The sequence below is a fragment of the Corvus hawaiiensis genome, chromosome 4, assembly GCF_020740725.1.
Source record: "Corvus hawaiiensis isolate bCorHaw1 chromosome 4, bCorHaw1.pri.cur, whole genome shotgun sequence".
Lineage (NCBI taxonomy): Eukaryota > Metazoa > Chordata > Aves > Passeriformes > Corvidae > Corvus > Corvus hawaiiensis.
This window is the reverse complement of record NC_063216.1, coordinates 4606037-4626854: the sequence shown is the minus strand read 5'-3', so window position 1 is coordinate 4626854 and position 20818 is coordinate 4606037. Positions and strand designations below refer to the sequence as shown.

Here is a 20818-nt window from a genome sequence, read left to right as displayed (position 1 = left end):
TCAGAAATCATCTCATGGATGGCTAAAAAGCCACTACACTGGATGGATGATTCTGATTAGATACTGGACTGAAAAAAGCCATCAAATATGAAGCTGAAAAGTTCAATCATGCCAAAAAATATTAGCTAAATACAGCCAGAGTCACAGCTGTCTCAGTGACACATTTACATAATAAATTATTTAAAGTAATGCAAATTAGCATTTTATTTAAGCTTCTTATTCATTGAAGATAAAGTGTAACAGTGTAACATTTTTCTTCTGAAGAAGTGATAGAACAAAAAGTCAAAAGATAACAACTATTCTACTTCAAGAACTGATATTATCTCTCCCAGAAATTGAAGAGCTGCAACATACAGTGCCTAAGGCAGGCAGATTGCTTGTGCTGGATGTAAAGGTAGTTTACATGATACATTCCAGGCATCAGAGGTAATCTGGGAGCTTGAAGATGGCAGGCAGTTAAGTACAGAATTGAAATTACTCTACTAGAAGGTGTTTTTAAACATTAAAATTGAGACCAATTATCATTTGACCAGGGATTAGACTGGAATTTACATGCTTATATATGCAACTCAATTTTAAAAAAAAAATTAGATGTAATTATACAGAAGGTAAGCTTGCCATCAGTATTACACAGAGAGCTGTTTTGTTAAGACTTTGTACTCTTGAGTCAGTCTTACATCTTCCCTGTTATACATTCTGGATATATTTTACCTGTAGTGAGACTCCACTGGTAACAGTAATTAAGATGTGACTTCACCTGCGTTCACATGCAGGAACACGTACACAAGAGTTTTAAGAAAATGAATTCCAAGTGTAAGCACTTAAAGATACACCAACAGCTTCAGGATGTTGAGAAGTCAAGACACTATCAAAACCCTGGTAGTCTCAACTAATTTACTGGAAAGAATTGACTACATTCTTAAAGTAAGGCCACTAAATCTGCTGCCACTAGTTACAAAGCTGGTATTTCGAAACAGAAAATTTGCTACTGTCATTCAAGAGCAAAATATTGGCAAATAAGAAAGAGGGAAAACCCAAAAGTAACACCAACCCCTCCTCGCTGACCATCCACATGTATGGAGCGAATGTGATCCGCCAAATCCGGGCTGGAGCTGAAGCAGGCGTGGCAGTGATCCCAACAACAGTTATAGGCAATGCTTTTGGCAGAGGAGGCAGGAACTCCCTGTCCATTCATCATGACTGGAGTGGAACGTCCACTGGAAATTGTGCTGTCTACATCCATGATAGTGCTGCTTATGCTGCAAGACAAAAAAACCCCAAAACTAAATCAAAGTTCGTATTTGTTGCATGTTAACAGATCAAATAAAAACTGTAGCTCTTTTGTTTCAGATGTATTTAGACAGGTTGAAAAGAAAATCTTACACAATTTTTTTGTTTATTGTGGTTCATCACTTTATTAATAAATGTACAGTTAGGAAACAGCTACTATTACTCAACAGTGTAACTTCTGGACACTGGGAACAAAAGGGAGGAATGAAAAATCCTCAATATATTGAGCCCAGCATCCCCTGCCAACACTAGAGCCTTTAAAAGAATACAGCACTTCAATTCTACGTAAGGTTTAAGGTACTCCCACATGGCCCCAGCATAGTATCCATCATGTGCATGGTCTAAACTAATGCTTTTTGTTTTCGTTTTTCAAAACGTTTTCCAGAGAAGCCAGAATCAGCAGAGGAAATCTTTGGCCAGCAGGGGGTCACTTGCATCAGCCTTTCTGCTCTGTACCTTGGCAGATACAGAGACAAGCATCAAATGGATCAGAAAAAACTTGCAGAGAGTATGCTCTTTCCATATATAAGCAAAAAGTATGGAGATGGATGCTCTTCCTCATTAAATAGCTACTGATACACCCTTTTTAATCTTGTTAACCTGCTCAGTTGCCTTGAGGGCCTTTATGTTTTTCTCTTCCACAAAGCCACAGTATTATAGAACAGCTCATCTTCGACAGAACCTCAAAAGACCAGGTGGTCAAATCTGCTTAAACAGGAACGAGTGAGATCAGATTGCCTCTGGTCTTGTCCAGTGGAGTTGTTAATGGGTGTGTTCAAAGGCTGGGACTTCTGCTACCTTTCTGAACAATTTTCTCAATGGCTGACTAACCTTGTGGGGAAGGGGGGAAGTTTCCCAACATCTCATCAGAATTTCCAGTGTTGCAACTTCTGTCTCTTGTCTCTCATCCTTGGCAGCTGCAGGGTTGAGATGACTCTGCCTCCTCCATTGTTAAACCTCCCTATCAGATCACTGAACACAGAAAAACCCTGCCCTCCTCCTCCCAAAACTGAAGAAAACATGCACAGAGCTTCTCTGTGTACTGCATCTGCTTCAGCACCCTAACCACCTTGGAGAGCCTCCACCAGATCCTCTCCAGTATGTGTGCAACTGGGATATGCTAAACCATTCTGCCTTTAAGGTACAGGTGCTGTTCCTTATTTTTACCATCACTGTCTACATGCCCAGTATTGTTCTATTACACACTGAGATGAATGAAAAACAACACCGCTAGTCAATATCTGAAGATACAATTAGCATGTTTGCTCTTCTGTTGTAGAAGTCTCTACTAGTTATTTCTCACATTACCTGTATCTTTTTTTAATCACTACTGTGCTAGCAAGTTTTTTCTGTGATAGATTTTAAAATAATCACAGATATTTGGTACATTAGATTTCCCATTCACACCCACCATGTAAGACTCCACTACATTTATCAATAAAAAGTGACTTGCCTTAGTCTAAATAACAGATTCCCTTTAGCAATGCTCCCAGTTAAGCCTCAGTTTTAACTACCCTGAGTGACTTGGTTTCATGAGCAAACTCTTATTTCAAGATATGCCAGCAACATAACATATCCCAAGCACAGACCCCTTAAAATCTTCTTCCAACTCATTTGCCTCCACCAGATATTAGAACTGACCAACTATTCTTAGGCCTTTGTCTTCCAAGCTAAAAAGAAAGTTTTAGAGACCTTTGCAACAGCTTTCTGCTTTAATGAAGGTATATCAAATATACACTTCCTAAATGCTACACAAACACCACATGCCTTTCTTCCACCCCCCTCCCAATTTCAAACAAGGTCTATCAATTTATGTGTTGGGTTGACCCTGAGTTGATGGACAGTCTTTAAGACCAATTACGCTTCTCACAATTTACATATTTAAACCGCACGGAAAGGCGGGACTCCCCCTTTTGGTCGGAGCTCGCCTGCTGGAAGGTGGGGGGGCTCCGAGCCTCCCGGCCCCGCTGGGCCGGGCCGGGGCCACTGCCCCTTTCCCCCTTTCCCATCGCTGCGGCACGGACCCTGGGTCACTGAGGGGGACTGTCCCAGAGCCGCAGGCAGCTAAAACCAGCCATGGACTGCTCACAGCTAAACCCATCCAGCGCGGCTTCTGGGGACAGGCGGGTCCCTCTCCTCTCCATGCGGAGCCGGCGGAGCCAGCGGGAGCCGGCAGAGCCTCCTGTCTGCAGCCAGCACACTCCGTGCTGAACTGAAGAGGACACCACGCAGCCAGCAGCACAGAGGGAGCGAGGCTTTCCCCACCGTAAAGCCCGAACAAGAACACTCTTCAACATGGCAGCTTCAGAGTCAGAGAGAAAGAGAAGTGAGTCACGTGGGACGGAGCTGAGCATGGCGACAGGAGAAAAGAGGGCGGTGCCGCGATTCTGGCGCGCAGCTTAAAAGAAACCTTCTTGCATGCCGTGGTAAGGAACTGTAATACCACAAACTGTTTGTCTCTTTAATCCATTTGAAGAACATGGGGGGGGGTGGAGAATCAACGTGTGCCTATGAAGTTTGTGAAGAGTGCCTATGCCAGGCTATATAGAAGTAGTAAGAGGCTGTTAGAGACTTGTGGCGAAGAAAAGCCTCTGTGTGCAGGCCAAAATAACTTATCCTTAAAAAGATGAATAACCCCATGTGATGGCCCATGTTCTGTAGTGTGAAAGAACTGTGAAATTCTTCATGGGAGAGATGTTCTACACACAGCAGACTGTTTGTTTCCGGGCGGGTCTGCTGTTAGTGGCAGTTTGGGAACCACGTGCAACTGAAGGAAAACCCTTTTTTCCTTAAGCATAAGAGAGAGACTTTTCAAGAACTGCAACACTGACTAACATCCCATGTTCTGTTATCCCTTGTGTGAGCTGGATAAAAGGAGAGAAGTGCTGGAAAGAGGGGGGGGGGGGAAATTTACTTTAATTTTGTTTTGTTGTTTTCTCTTTACTTTTAATTCTGTTAGTAATAAAGCTCTTTCATTGTACTGCAACTGTTTAAGGTTTGTGCCTGCTTTGCTTTTCTCCTAATTCTTATCTCACAGAAGGAAAATAAGTAAATAATGAATATTTTGAATCAAAACCACTGCATTTAATTGGTGTTTCCGCCCGGTTTCAAACTCAACCCGCTACAATTTAGAAGGCACAGCTCCTACCCATGGAAGTCATACAGGCTATTTGCTGCTACACAACATATTTCCATGTGTCCATTATTTTTATTTTCTTCCCTTTTCTACACTCTGAATACACAGAGCTTTCCACGATCCCTCCCCATGTCTCCCTTCCCTCCCCAGTAATCTTGATTCCTTTTATGACATACAACCTCCCAACCTGTCACTAGCAAATAAAAAAAATTCCACTGGCTCTTAGCTGAATCTCCCAGCCCCAACAGCATTAACAGCCACTAACTACACGTACTGTAACAGCGTTTTAGGATCCCTGTAGGAAATTGTCAGAAGCCTTACATGCAAAACCTGTTGCAAGTAATCCTAATTTTTCCACTGTTCCAGGCTCACAATAGATGCAATTATGGGACTGACATCTCCTCCTTCCTCAACTGATGCCTAGGCCAAAAATTATCCCCAAAAATGAAGTCTGTAAAACTGCACTGTGAAAGCAAAATTTACCAACAGGATGATAGGAAAATTGAGTAATTAATTAGTTACTTGTGCCACTGTCCTGCCTCCCCCTTGGTTTAAGCTATCCAAATACAGTTTTCTCAAAATCACACTTGTAAGTAGGTTTGGACACACAAAATGGCACAAAGCCCAACCACTTCTGCCACAGATGGTGCTGTTACACGGATCAGTGGTCCCGACAGGAAGCTGCTTAGCCAAGGATGGCAAAGCACTGCACATACAGCGCTCGTGCAACAGCTGCCTCACACCAACCCAGGTCGATAAGTAACCCTGCCCTTCTCACAGCTGACAGCTACCAAAGGAAACTGCTTCCCAGATACTTTCAGGAGGAGTTCAAGCTTCAAAGCTATTTACTCTCAGTACGAGTTTCTACACCCACAGACAGCACTAGGTCCATTCTCACACACCCCACAAACAGTACAAGCAAACTTCTGACTGAGAGGAGCGGTGCTGGTGACTACAGGGCAGAGTATGAGGGGTACTCAATACAGTTCCTTGGATTTACAGTCTAGTTTTAAGTGGGAAAGCAATGAGAAAACATAACCCTGAACAAGTTCTGTGAAAGCATTTTGGGGTAGGGGAGAAGTGCACCCTCACGCAGGTGTGTGTGTATGTGTGGTTTCTCTATTTCACAGGCATGAAAATCTGCTTAATTCCTCTAAGAAGAGATTAAAAAAAACCCCTGAAAATGATCAACCCAAAGCATGGGAGTTCAGTTCACATTGCAAGTGCAGTGCAACATACCTTGACACAAAATCACAGGTCTCTAATTTTACAGCCTAAGGAATGCAAATGCTTTGGCTTTGAGGTTTTTTATAAGCTATCCTACCTTGTTTTGGAGAAAAATATGTAAAAGTCAACTGATCCCAGCAAAAGCTATCGTGAGAAGTAGGGTTATTAATGATATAAGAAACCAATAACACTTGGCAAGCTAATTTAGCTATTATTGTTTAAATGTTTGCTGAGTTTGGGTTTAATAGCCTAAGTGTTTGCTAAGGGCTAACAGATTAACACGGTATCAAAATTTTCTACCAGAGGAACTGGAATAAAAAAAAGGCTGCCCATAGCACTTAAACCACGTAGTAGCATATAGAATTTGGAAATTGAAAATGAAGTGCTACACTGGACTATGATTCTATAAGCTATTCAAAATCCTGTCTAAAAATGGGAAAAAATATAACTCAAATCCAGTTGAGCAATAACAGCTTGATATTTAAGACAAAATGCCCTCCTTCCTTCTAGTTTGAAGAACTTTGACTAGGACATTAAAGAGCACAGACAAATATTGCTGTAACAGAACCTACAGGAGAAATAAGTCAATTGTCTATAAAACAAAATGACCAGGAGTCACACAACAAGACATCACTGCCTTTGGATGGACTTTCTTGATAGATTCTCGGTAGAGTCTAATGCAAGAAACTCAGTGCCCTGGCACATTCCTCCTCTACTAACAGTCTGTTAAATAAAAATGTAGCATACATTTTTTATTTCCTCTTCTCTATCTCCAGAACCAGTGTATTTCAGATGATCAGGTGCCTCCCAGTATTAAGAAATCTAGAATTAGATTCTGTCTCACTTAGGAAGTTCTGTCCGTCACTAAAGAGGTAAAGGCTGCAAAGAGAATCTGTGAAAAGACCAGTGCCCAGTACTGCTCAAGTGTGTGTTGTTTTCTCTCATCTTTCATACACTGAGAAAGTATCAGGAAGCTTTTCAGAGAATAGTCTGTAGTATATGTAACATCAAAGACACTGACTTGGGCGGTCTCTTGACCTGCCCATTTCGAGATGAAGCAGAAAGATAAGTTTTACAGTCAGAGCTGTGGCTGCTGCTAAGTCTCTGAAGACTTAACTGCAACACCGTGTCCGTTGGAGCTGCCAATTCATCCACTTTTTTGTTTCTCAGAATTTCAGAAAGGGTGTGGGGACAGGTCACACAAGCAAATAAGATGTGTGCTAACACTTAGCCGAAGAAGGGCTGGACTACAGAAAAAGTGCCTGTGTATCTTTCAGTCTATGATTGGGGATTTTCAATCCAATACGACTTTCTGTCTGCTTGCGACGATCTGAGAGAGGGAAAGGTTCCTTAACAAAGGGAAGGTAGTAATGGAAATTACATCCTTCTGCTTTCTCACCCAAAATCCACAAAACCTACAAGTGGGAAAGTAATAATGTGCGTAAGAGGAGAAAACAAAGTAAGAAAAACACAGACATTCTGGTAATGGAACAAAGACCTTGAAACAGACTTTTAGCTAGCTAAGTTAAAGCAAGTTTTTCTGCCTTTTGCTAAGTCCCTTTCTTGTAGGCAGGAGATCTGTTTAAAGCCTGCCTGCCACTATCAAAGCAGAACGACACGAGCAGAACTGAAGCGCTTGTGGCACTCCCCTCTTGCCAGTGACAGACAGGTCTGGGTTTGCTCCCAAGCTGTAGGCAGGCTCCAGCTCCATTGTAATGGATCTATAGACCATGGCCTGATGAAGAACATTAGACATTTGAGTTTCAGAGAGTTCAGCTCAGGGGTCATATCGAACAATAGAGCATCAAAAACAGTCACTGCTGGAGAGAGCCTGCATACACAATAGCAGTTTTTAAGAAGCACCATTCAGAAGACTGACTAATTACTAAAATTTAGAACTGTTACAGCAAGCACACCATAGCCTTCGAGCTTAAGTTGTCCCTATTTTCATCCTAATCGAGCACCTGAATCAACTTGACATAAAAATCACAGGTCTAGAGGCAAGAACTGAATGCCTTTCTGAAATGCCTTACTAAACCCACACCTCATTTCACCAAGTCTACATACATTGGCAGTGTCTGCCAAGTGCAGCAAAGTAGAACTGAAAACACAGAATCTTCTCAGAGGGGTCAGACATTTTTCTCTCCTCCTACAAGTTTTCCCTCTACCAAGAGATCAACAGCTTTGAAATGATACTGACATTTAAAATGTGTTCATTAAGCAAAACCATGCAAGCTTAAATAGAGGACTCATTACCTCAGAGGCATTGTTTCAGCTCTTATTTTTACCTGTACTTGTTTTACCTGTGGCTAGAAATAATACAATTTTCATTATCAAGAAGATTAAGGTATTTTTAGCAGCACTTTCATGTTAAAAGGTTAGTACCTGCACAATCAAATGCAGGTTGTGCATTAGTTCAGTTCAAACTCTAATTTAAAAACAATCATGGAACAAAAAAAATAATACCAAAAATCTTGTAAGAAGCTGCCAGTCCTTTTCACTTCATAGAAAACAAAAAACGTTTTTCAAGCACTTTAAATTCTGGATTATTCTTTTCCTTTAAAGATCTGAGCAAAATTAAGCCACTGTTGGGAGTTGTGTAAATATGGGTATTTACTATAAGGAAGAAAAAGAAATCCAACTTATTCACAATTTAAAACGTACAAATTTTAAACCTCGTATTTTACATCTGGGCACTAATTTCTGTGTACATTTAGATGTGCATAAAACTATAATGAGACTATTATTTAATGCATTAAATAAAATGGTATATTGCACATCATTGCTGACACACACTTGGCTCTCCAAGGAGATTGTTTTCTTTACTACTGCAAGTAATACCTTCTATTGAATTTAATGAATGAAATGCCCAAAATTTATTCTTTCCCTGATTTTGTTAATCTTTCAGAACAACAGAGAGTAAGAGTCTAGAAGGAATATCACCAAAACCCCTGAAAGAATAGCAACATAATTTCATTTTTAGTTTCCACAAAATCCCATTAGCAACTGTCCACTTGAATCGAGAGCAGAGCCAGGCACTGAACACATGCACAAAAGCCCAATCAATTTGCTATTATACTTTTAATGTCTGCTAAACATACTCCCTGTAGACCTTAACTGAAGTAACCTTCCCTCAGGCAAAATTCAGCCCTAACAGATGGGCCTTATACCGTGCCCTCGAGGGTCAACAAGCAGCCCTTCAGTCTGATCAACAGGAGCTCATTTCAGGGTTAGAGCACCTCCACCGAGAGCGCCCAGCTCCCAGTGCCCAGATGTTCAGTTCAGGAGGTAACCAAAGGACCCAGCTGAATTCAGCTAACACCGAACGATCCTGACAGAGCCTATACGGAAAAGCCTCATCTTGGAAAGCATCAAATTAAAAACAAACAGCAATTTCAGCAAACACACGCTGCAGGGTCGCTGAAACCAACACTACTGAACAGCCATCAAGCTGCACACTGCACTACTCCAAGTTTTGATAACAGTTTCTTCTGAAATACACAGTGATAATCCAGCCACAAAACATCAAATCAGCAGATTGCCTCTGAAACCAAATGCTACAAACCTTACTGGAAGTAAGTAAACAGGCAAAGGATTAAAAAAAAATCAAACCAAACACAAATACATAGCCTGCTAGTTTCTTTGCCTTTCACTGGTCAGTGAAATACTCTGTCATTTCCCCTTACAGTTGCAGCTACATTGGTCTAATCCATGAAGGAAGCTTAAGAAAGAAAACTGAATGTTACAGTCAGATAAAACAACCTCAGAATAAAGGGAACACTGTGAATGACAGTCAGTCACATTTCACAACAACTTCAAGGGTTAAAAGCTAGAAATCAACAGAAAGCTTTTATCACCTGGAAGACTAAATCACAACTAGGTACTAATCCCAAAAGAAAACAAACAGCACCAACTGCAATCATTCAATTACAAAGAGCAAGTCAAAACAGAAACATTGAAAGAAAAAAATAATGACATGCTTAGTGACATCCCCCAGCACCTCACTGTTTTCATTTCACTAGGAATACTCGAGAGTGAAAATAAAAACTTCACAATTTCCCCATTACTCCTATTATTTTCCAAGATAAGAGGTGGAAAACTGTGGTGTGCAGCTCTGGCCAGTGGACAAGTTCCACAACAGCTTTTCAACACCACCAAATTCAAATCAATTTGAGCTCACTACTTCCTAATGCAATCAAAGATCAAGCGAAGATAAATCCTCACAAAACTTGAAAATTATCAAACCCTCAGCTCCCATCATTGAGAGGAAGCTCTTCCACCTGTCCTACTTTATAATATCTCCATCAATTCCAAACATGGGAGCCATGGATACAACAGATTAGTAACAGAAATTGATCTACTGGCTCCCAAACAAAAGCAGAGGAAGAATAAATTCCTATGTTTTTGTACTAAGGTTTAATTTTTGCTGACATCCAATGAGTATTAAGCAAACTTTAATGCCAACCTCTTTCTGAAGTTACAATCCGAACATCTGCATGGGGGTACCAGTATGCAATAAAATGCAGGGCTCAAAACACCTCTACACAGGTGGCCAAGGAGGTTTCAGTTAATCTTTTTGCTTTATGTTCTCCAAATGGTCATGCCAATTTAAAAGTAAGATTAAAACAGGTCCTAAGGGAAACAGAGCTCACAAAACATAAGCAGTCACCATAAGTCAGCAACAGAGCAGGAAAGTCTGAGATTTTCCTGATCTTTTTTTATTCCTCTGCTTATCTTTGGTAAATTTGGTATTTTATGATGTATTTGTATTGGTAACAGATAAACTCCTCCTACTAAATTTCAGTAATTTATCAGTTTAATTCCCCAAACTAAACATTTATGTTTCACAAGCAAAACAGTCTTATTTTAATGGATGTAGTTCCATCGTGGCATGAAAATACCATTATGCTTTAGAGCTGTTACAGTTTCTTTTCAACGAACCAGTAACCAACCCAGATAGAAGTTTCAAAGGAGACAGAAAGCAACTTCAGCTACCTGCCTATCTAAGGGGGTTTTTTTGCTGATTTTGCTGAGAAAACTATTTGTCTTTACTTTAAATAGAAAGTATCCAAAATAATTTCTGGTAATGATCAGTTTCTGAGTTCAGAAAAACCCACCACCAGTAAGAGAAAAATAGTGTATGTGGATAAACCACCATGAAAAAAAAAAAAAAGACAAAACAAGAAGAGAATGCAGAACACTAAATGGCTGCCAAAGAGCATGCATGTGGCAACAAGAAATCAGAATACATGGATCACAAAAAATAAGCCAGGACTACATGAAGTGGAAGTCCACCACTGTGTTTCGAAGGCAGCACCTTCTGTCCACATCTGCTCTTGCACATTACATCCACCAAGACCCCCACAGCAGACAGACAACACAACTGTCTCCACAGCTCTTCCGAGGCAAGGAAGGCAAAACAGGATACGGAAAAATAAGTAAAAGCATCATTAAGGCAACATAAAGAAAAAAAGATCATCATTTCCAGGACTGCAGGATTGAAGAAAGCACCCACTCACTTGGAAGCACTTGTGCTTCTGATTCACTTAAGCATTTTTCTGGAAATCACACCTATCAAATCTATGCTTTACACTGACTAAGTTACTCTAACAAAACCTTCTCAAGATGAACAAGACTCACAAAGTGTTCATAAATCAGTCTTAAAAACAAGACTGCAAAATTCTTTTTTGAATATATGTATTGTTATATAACTACTAAGAAAGCAACACAGTGAAAAATAAAATAGTCAGGGGAAAGAATTTTATATGGAGTGGCAAGTGGTAACATTAAAACCTTGTTTTAAAATTCTTTTTGAAGCAGCAGCTGATTTTAGAGTAAAGCTACGTCTAGATAAGGTATAAATACCTAGAGAAGGGAACAACACTGCAAACACTTCAGCCTGATAATATAAAACTAGGGAAGATAGGAAAGCTCTTTGAGATAGAGAAATCGAAGGAACTTAAAATAACAAACACGCACAGGAAACAAAACAAGACTGAGAAAGCGTGTTATGATTCACCACCTCTAGAGCTGTTTGCACTCTCCCGGATCACTTACTTTGATTATTTAGATTATTAGCCCTAGAATATTTGGGCTCGTAATACTTGCATAACACAAACCCAGACTATCACAGGATGTGTAGCATACAAAGCAACTGGAAACACAATGAGGAAACTCAGAATGCCAAAATATCCAAGGAGCAGTGCAAAAATAGAGCAGGTTAAACATACATGCCTTGCGATATGACAGCACAAAGACGACATTCTGCAAAAGGATTACACAAATCAAGAAACTGTACTCGATTCTGCCTTAAAGATACAAATAAAACTGCCTTTCATTTCTGGGAACCATGTTATCTTCAACTTTATAATCTCCCTGAAAAGTCAGAGAACAGCAACAAGTGGTTTACAATTTTCAGTCTTTACTGATAAAAGTGTGTGTTTACTAGCACAGCTTAGGAGAAGCAGAGAAGAAAAACACTCACTAAAGAATGACCAGAAATAACTTTTTTTTTAACGGTGCTTCCCATTCCCATTCCCATAACCACTACAAAGTTGTCTAATCAAGACTGGAAGGTAACAGCCTTCAGGCATGGTGTCAAGGAAATTTCATCTGCTGTAGGTATTACCCTCCCATTCTCCCAACCTCAGGATACCTCCCCTCACCACAGAACACAAAACACAGAAAACAAGCGGAAGACAAAATGACCAAAGAAAGATGCAAACTCACAGAGGAGAAACAAAAAATCCTTAGTTTTAGTTATCATCATGTTAAATTCAACTCAATACAGAAAAAAATACACAACTAGAATAGCGCTGTATGAAGTATCAGCCTTGCTATTAGTACCTCAGTGAATACTTGCTCCTTCAAGTATTAACCAGGCATCAAAAGCAAGGAAACCAGCAAAGTACAATTCCACTAACTGGCTTAATTCATAATAGAAAGGTCCTAAATTAAGGTTTGACCCCTGTTCTGCTGGACACTGAATTAACTTCTACTTGTACCAATTGTCTAAGCTATAATTTAGCATTCAAGTCAGCCTAAGGAAGTCTACTTAAAGACATGCCAAAAGGAGTTTTATTTCAAAGGAAAAAAAAATATTTCCACTTCTCTGTTTGCATATATCGAAAATATTTTCTTTGCACTTTTAAGATTTTTTTTTTTCATTTGGAATCTAAGTCATTACTACAGCACAATAAACTAAAATGATCAAAATAAGGACTTTACCGCAATTTCACAGGGGAGCTAATAATTTATACAAAACGCTACATGGAATGACATTAATAGTAAGTGGACATCCGTTATTCTAGATTCTTATTTAGGCATATTTAATAAATTATAATACCACTGTATGAGCCAACAGTAAGTTTTTTACAAGTCTCAATTCAAACAACCAAGGTGCAGTTTTCTCCCTCTGACATTACACAAGCTGTTTGAATTACAGCACTCCTCTATGGTGCATCAGGAGGACAACAGTACTTTCAAGATCATAAGAAATCTTTTGCTTTTCTCTATCAAATATCTTGGCATATACCTTAAGTAACCTCTATCAAAGAAAGAAAGTATCCGTTAAACATTAGCAACAGAAGTTCAGCAAAATTTATTTAAGAATGTAAATTCTAGTATAGAGAAGAAAATTAGATATGGGAAAAGAAATCCCAGGTCTTTCTTGCTTTTGCATTTTACCATGGTTAAGGGAAAAAAAAGTACTTCAGCATCTCAAGAGGCTTCAAAATTTTTTCCCAATTCTTTGTTGGTTTTGAATGCTGCAAAACCACAATTGTAATCACTGTCCTAGCATATCACAAACCCAATGATAAACAGCAAGTATAACATGGAATATTTATATTTCATTTTCTAAACCATGTATTTTTGAACATGTTCATATTTAAATGAAAAACTCCAGACAGAATGCATATAAAGTTATAAAAAATAATCAGCTACATGGATAGATAACCAAAGAAATCTCTACCTCAGGGAATCTTACAAAATTACCACTTTGTATTTTTGCAAGTCATGCCATCATGGTTTTTTAATAGCAACTGGGAGAGTGGATAAAACTCACTGCTCAGAGTTCCTTCCCCTCTTCTGTTCCTGTCTCCTCCACAACTTAACTGAAGATTACATTCCCACCTGTTTCAAGGACTCCCTGCAATTACTTCGCTACTTTACAGCAGAGACCAATTTTTCACTTTCTTTGGGTTAAGTTCTCTTTTTTCCCTCAGGCTATTAGACATATCTCATTCCCTATCGTCCCAGAAGTTTTCAGTGTGTATCTCACATCATCCCCTTGCCAGAAACCTCTATTCCTGTCTCAAAAGCTCCATCTGCTTTTCATCTCCCTTCTATGCCATGCACCACTTTCCCAGCCAACAACAGACTGCTCTACAACCACCCCAAGGCAATGGGTTCTAGGTGTATTTCCATACTGCTGACTTCCATGCCAGCTCTCCATGTTGCTCATTCCCCATTCTTCTTCAGCTGGGCAGAGTTTTTAAAAAAATATGTAAATAGATGAAAGGTACTCAAGAGTGTGGAAAGAACTGAGCAAGAGTGGTATGGCAGAACATCTCCACTGCATCATCTAATCAAAGTTAGTTTTTTTTGTGACCGGCTCCAGAAATGCGTGATGTCACATCTCTGCCAAACGGCTGTTCAGGCTGCACCTAACACCCTGTTTAACTTCACTGGAAAGTGAAACAGGGAAAGGAAAAAGAAAAGGGAAAAAAAAAAGAAAAACCGAGACAGTTTTTTTCCACTACAGCCTAGGAAATTCCCTGAAAAAACCCACCTATCAAACCCTGTATTTAGAAGTTACCAGACTTGATGATGTCACAAACTTACACAAAATGCACACAGACCCGTGTGGACGTACAAGTCCAACATAAAAGCAAAACTATTTCTGTCTTACACTGAATAGGAAAATGTTTTTCACAAATTCTATGAAGTATATTTACATCTTACTACAATAACTATAACAGCTCATTATACCAAGCTCTTTCATCTAGTTCACAAAAAGACCTCATGTTAACCACTCAATTATACCAACCAACAGCTTTAGTAATAAAGATACTCACCATACAAAATATCTGGGCTGTTTTGTCTTCCCATCAAAAGCTATTTTCTCCCGTGCCAGAAAGGCCTGAACATAACTATTACAGAAACAAGGGGTTTATTTTGCAATTTGAAAGCAAGTAACTACAGCAACAATAAATACAGTTAGAAATACTGCAAATACAGTTTTCAGCAGAATTTCTGAAACTCGGGTAAACTTCTGTATAGCTCACTGTGACATGGCAATATTACACACACTCAAAAAAAATTTAACGACTTAACCACCTTGCCATAAGCCCTAATGAATGATTCTTCACTTCCTGCATAGGAACAAGTGAGACTGCGCAGCAAAGAGAGGCCTGAAGCACTTTTTAATCTGGTCACATGGATCCATGAAACACACCTATTAGTACCACATGTCCTCCGGATTATATTTCAAATTTACTGTTCTGCCTTCATAAATGTCACTCATACAACTCGCGTGCCACTGCCAAGTCAATCTTGAAAGTTCTTTTCAAGAGTTTAAAAAAGAGATAAAAGAGTTTAAAAGCTAGATAAAGACTATAATTAAAACTAATATTTTAAAATCAGCATACATCTTAAAGGTTGACAAGACCTTCATTTTACATGAGATTTTTAAAAACTCAGACTAGAGCCTGGAATTTTCATGTCTAAACCTCTTATCTTTCAACCCATTAGTTCCACACTGTCATTTCACTCAGTAAAATGAAAAAACTTCACAATCTGAAGCACCAAAAAGTTTACTACTGAAAAACTTCTCTGAAATGTGTTTTCAAAGCTGCTCATGTATTAAATAGGAACCGACTAATACCATTTCTACAAGTATTTTGCAAGTCTTATGTCGTTAAGAACTCAAAACGTCATTGAGTATTACTGAGTATTCTTTGAGTCACGGCCTCTCAGTAACTGATTTGGTGAATAACAAAAAACATGAAAGGCTATCTGCCCACCCCCAAAAAACCCAAATAAAAAAAAAAAACCCAAACCAACCAAACAAACAAAACAAAGCATTACAAGTTATATGAAATTTGCCTGTGAATAAGATGGACATTAATTAGTTCTGTGCCTAAGGGAAAGATTACTACATAGGTCCAAATACAACCTGTTACACTTGGCCTACCAGCACATCAATCAGCACTCGCAGATCACTCAGCAAAACAGCTGATCCTGCAGCTTAAATGTACCTTTGCCATGCTCCCTGCCTAGTCAGGAGGAGGAGGGAGCAAAGGATAAACTGCTAAGAAGGGTAAAGATAATGTAAGAACAGTAAACCAGGGGTAACTTATAGATGACAGTATGAAGACACGAGACAAATTCACAAGGGTGAACAAAAAAAAGCTCTTCATACAGATTTACTACTCAAATTTCTGCTCAACAACTTCTTAAAACTGCAAGACCTACCACTGCTTTCTAAATCAAACAAAATCTGATGATGAAACTATTTCAGATTTAAATATACTTCCATAATAAGTGTTCCAGTAAACAATATTTAAATTATTTCAGTAAACTAAGTGTTTGTAAGAAAATATCATAATTCAGCAATAACAGCACCAGTGAGCTGCAGATGCATCTCCACTGCACTCAGCTCAGCTGTTTTATACCCAAATCCATGCATTTGCTTAGGTCCAGCTTCAGTGTTTATAGTTAACTGAACCATTAGTTTTTCTTTTCAAGTCCTGTCAAATGTTTCCCAGCATTGCACCAAGACTAGCAGCTCCAGAGGACTCTGGAGGAACACATCCATCCTTTCAGCACAGGTCTCAAGTTAGGGAAAGGCACAAGAAAATGAGCAGCATTCACATGCTGATAATAGTCTTTGTTCTAACTGTAAATCCAGACGATCACTAGGCTTGAATGCAGACTATTATTACTCAGCCAGCTGATCTGAGCTTGCTCACGAAGTTGTAGACAAACTCCTGCATAGTACTGGGAACTTAGCACAGTTCCCAGGGCAAAAATGGAACTACTACAGATCAACGAGATACCTGTCAGTCCTACAGTTATCGCACCAAACTCTCCTGCTGAGCTGAAAATGCCACCTGGTTATTTATCCAAGGCATCAGTCTGGGGTTTGCTTCTCCCTTTCTGGGTTTTTTGGGAGGGAAGACAAGCATGTTGTAACTAAGTACAAAGTCTATCTGTGTGCATGGAAATGGAGGGTTAAAATTTACCTTAATTTCAGGGCATTGGTAGTCACCTCTATATTTATTTCTTGTGTTGTTATAAATACTTACAAATTTCCTACCAATTATTTATTCTATCAGCGGATACTCTCAAAATACAATAAAATGTTAAAAATAGAAGTTGCTGAACAGTAGCTCTATTTTGACCATACGCAAGATTTTCCTCTTCATCTGCTTCATTTCTATTTGATATCACTAAAGGAAAAATCAGAGATAACACAATGTGGAGAATGATAAAGCACATACACAGGGAAATGGGAATTTGATCACTCATGGAATTCAGGCCCTCTTACCACAGCCTTTTATTCATTCAAATTTTCTAAAGAGGAAACAAGAAAAAAAATCCCAAGCCCAGGGGCATGATCTGAATTTTACCAAACCTGCTGACAGCAGGAGAGTCTTTACCAAGTACACTCTTCCACCAGCTTCCTCCGCCTAAAGCCAGGGACTGTAAAGTCAAGCCTGTTGGTTCCATCTCTTCCCTTTTCTCTCTCTTCCCCCCCCAGGGAATCTTAATTTACAACACACTAAGAGTCAGACACCGAGTTCCTCAGGACTTTGGAGACAGAGGGAGTCAGCAAAGGTCATGAAGTACTGTACAATAAACTATTCCATATAAAACAACACTTAATAGATCAAGTATCATTCTCTTATAGTCACAGAATTTACATTTTAATTCAGAGGTGACCAAATCAATGAATGATTACGTCTTTCAAGATTTCAATATATTATTATATACCTGTACCTTCACCCTTAAGTCTAAACTGTTTCCAGCTCTTCCCTGGTATTTCACCATTCCAACTTACGCACTCTAACTCTTCAGCACAACCCCTACCTTTTGCCACACTCTGCTTGTCTGCCTGATCATCCAAAAGGCACAGGATTATGTTGTGGCTGCCTTCCAAGCAGCAGCAATCATTTGGAACACAATGTTAAGCAAGCAACTTGCTGGACTACATGTGACAAAAATAATAAAGTATTCTAACATGCTGCAGCAAAGAGCACACACCAAATGAAATTTTCCATCACCAGGAATAACAAATGGCACTCTTGGCAGCACTGCTCTTCTCCTACCAACTCAACAAGCAGGCCTTGGAACTACAGCACAAAATGCTCTCTCAACACCCCAAGTTTTCATCCTGGCAGGTCAAGATAAAACTTTGCAAAGATTAAAAACAAAGTACAGTCCTTATTTAAACCACTAAACACAGAGTCCCACTCCCGCATGAGTGTGCACTGGTGGTACAGGGAAGGAGCAAGGATCCACACACATAGATTTAACCATGTACAGCAAGAGGACCAGGAGAACAATGACAGAGAAAGAAAGTAGCAACCAGCTCTGGAGTGCACAGGCAAGGCAGAATGACGCTACTTCCAGAAAACCCCTGCAAGTTATTTCTGTTATTTCCTCAACCCAGACACGCACTTGGATAAGATCAGGATTAGATTTAGACTTTCACTCTATAAAAAACAAGAAACTGTTATCTTAAAGCTCCTTTATGTACCTGGTGTTTTTGCAGAAGTCTACTCCCATACTTACTCAATTTCACATAAAATCTCAGCTTTTGAAAAAAGCAAAAAACAAACAAAACCTATAAACAAACAAACCCCAACATCCACACCCCCATTCCACTTGCATAAGTTTAGAAGAAAGAAAATGTGACTTCTGTGAGTCTCAAAAGTCTGATGGAAACCAAAGACCTAAATTTTTTTCTGTCTTCTTAAGACTTTTAGGCCAATTACATGGTTTTGGGGAACTGACTCACAAGGGGTTTGCTGGGCTGGTTTTAATCTTCGAGGTTAGGTCTAGTCATGCCCCATTTTCATTCTGAAATATGGGTATTTGTACAGTTACAAAGATTTTGATCTACCATATATTCAAAGTACATTTCTGGACCAAACCACATAATTCTCCACACTTAACAGTAAAACTATCTTAAGAAAATACAAATAAAATTCTAATTGTTACTTAACTGTAACTCTAGCAGGAAAGTCTGATACTTTTTCTGCTAAACATAGAGAAAAATTGCACAAGTTTCTTAACTTGAAAAGACTAATTAGTCAGGGGCATACAGCACTTCCACACTGCTTCTATGTCTTTCTCCCCTCCTATTTTCAGTTTCTCAAGTAAACTGTTGCATACAACAGCCAAGAGAGCTACTACATAAGCCACGTTCTTTGAAATGCTTGACTTACTAGGCTGAAACAGACCTGAATGGTAAAATTCAACCATGTGTGAGAAGAATTCCGTTGTGCCTTTCCACCAGAATCGAGCTAGACTCTTGCTAAAATGAAGTGTGTAGCTTTAACATACAAAAGCTCAAGAACTCATCTTTACAGATTCTGTAATTCACAATTACAGAACTCATTCAAGGATGACTCTGAGCCTCCAAATACCGAGCCTCACTTCACACTGTGCATGATTATTACTTGCGCACACGTACTGCAGGAAAGGCTGGTCTCCTTTTTATTTTAGTAAACTCGGTTTTTCCCCTCATGTTTTGAGAGGTTTTCACTCGGTTTTCTCCCTCTGGAGCAGAGACCCTGTTGCGGGCGCAGGTAAAATCGCATCCACAGACGCATTTCCCATCCCGAAGCTTTAGTACACCCCACCTGCGCGCTGGCGCAAGACAGAACCCCGAAGAACCCCGAAAGCACCATGTGAGAAAAAGCCGCAGCTTCCGAGGAAAGAGGCCCCCGGAGGAGGAGGCAGCGCCCGGCGGGGCCGGCTCGGGGCTCGCACGGATCGGCGATGGCCGGGGCCGGGGAGCGCCCCCTCCTCCTCAGCCGGGGCCGGGCTGCCGGGGGGCCCGAGGAGCAGGGGCGGAGGCCCGGCACAAGTTGGCCGGAGAAACCTGTGGCTGCCGTGACACCCCCGCGCCCGGGAGCGGGGCGGCGCCCGGGGAGCGGAGGCTGCCGAGGCGGGGAGGCGGCCCGGCAGCGCCCCCGGGACGCCCCGCTCTGCCCGGGGAAGGGCGCCGGACACTGACCTGTCCTCCGAGTCCATGCGGCTGAGAGGCTCCCCGTCCGAGGACATCTCCAGGCTGCCCCGCCGGCCCCCCGACGTGGCGCTGCCGCAGCTGCTGCCGCCGCCCGTGCCGGGGCCGGTGCCGTATCCCTCGTCGCCGCCGCTGGACACGCTGCTGGAGCTGCTGCCGCCCCCGCCGCCGCCGCGGCCCGGCCCGTCCTCCTGGCTGCCCCGGGGGCCCTTGGGCTCCTCCTTGGCGTCGGCCTCGCTGCCGCCGCCGGGGCTCGGCGAGCGGGTCTCGTCGCTGCAGCAGCCGCTGCTCGTGCTGCTGCTGCTGCTGCCCACCAGGCTGCTCTCCTCCTCCTCGCCGCCCTCCTCCTCCTCCTCCTCCTCCTCCTCCTCCTCCTCTTCCTCCTCCTCCTCCTCCTCCTCGTCCTCGTCCTCCCCGTCCCCGGCCTGGCTGGCGCTCTCCGGGCTCGGCTCCGACATGCTCTCCGCCTCGCCGTTCAGCAGCAGCAGCGGCTCCGGCTCCGCCGCGGCCGAGGACGAAGGCGGCGGCGGCGACGACGACGAGGATCCAGCCCCACCGGCGGCCGCCACCTCCGCCGCGGCAGCCACCTCCGCCTCCTCCTCCTCCTCCTCGGCGGGCGCCGCCTGCCCGGGAAGGCGCCGCTGGGGCTCCGCCATGTCGCTGCAGCGAGCGGCCGCCATGGCGCCTGCGAGTCGCTGCCGCGCGCGCGGGGCCGGCCGCGGGCGTGCGCACGGCGGCGGCGTGCGCGCGCGGCCCGTGCGCGCTCCCGCCACCCCCCCCTTCTGCCTTCGCCCTCCTCGCGCACCCGCAGCACCGGGGAGGGGCGGGGCGGGGCGGGGCCCGGCTCGTGCCGCCGCCGCCGCACGCGCTACGGAGCGCGCCCGGGGACAAACAACGCGGGGAGGGCG

General features: G+C 41.8%; 1 protein-coding gene across 2 annotated transcripts in view; it reads right to left on the bottom strand.

Annotated features, from left to right (window-relative positions):
* Positions 1–20617, bottom strand: part of AEBP2 (AE binding protein 2) — a 44632-nt gene extending 24015 nt beyond the window's left edge. For both annotated transcript variants that reach the window (XM_048301949.1, XM_048301950.1), the window contains exons 1-2: positions 19902–20617; positions 1052–1259 (exon numbers count right to left, since the gene is read on the bottom strand). In XM_048301949.1, coding sequence (XP_048157906.1) covers positions 1052–1259; positions 19902–20590 — 897 coding nt within the window. In that variant the 5' untranslated portion in view covers positions 20591–20617. The remainder of the gene's footprint in view (positions 1–1051; positions 1260–19901) is intronic.
* Positions 20618–20818: the final 201 nt, after the last annotated feature.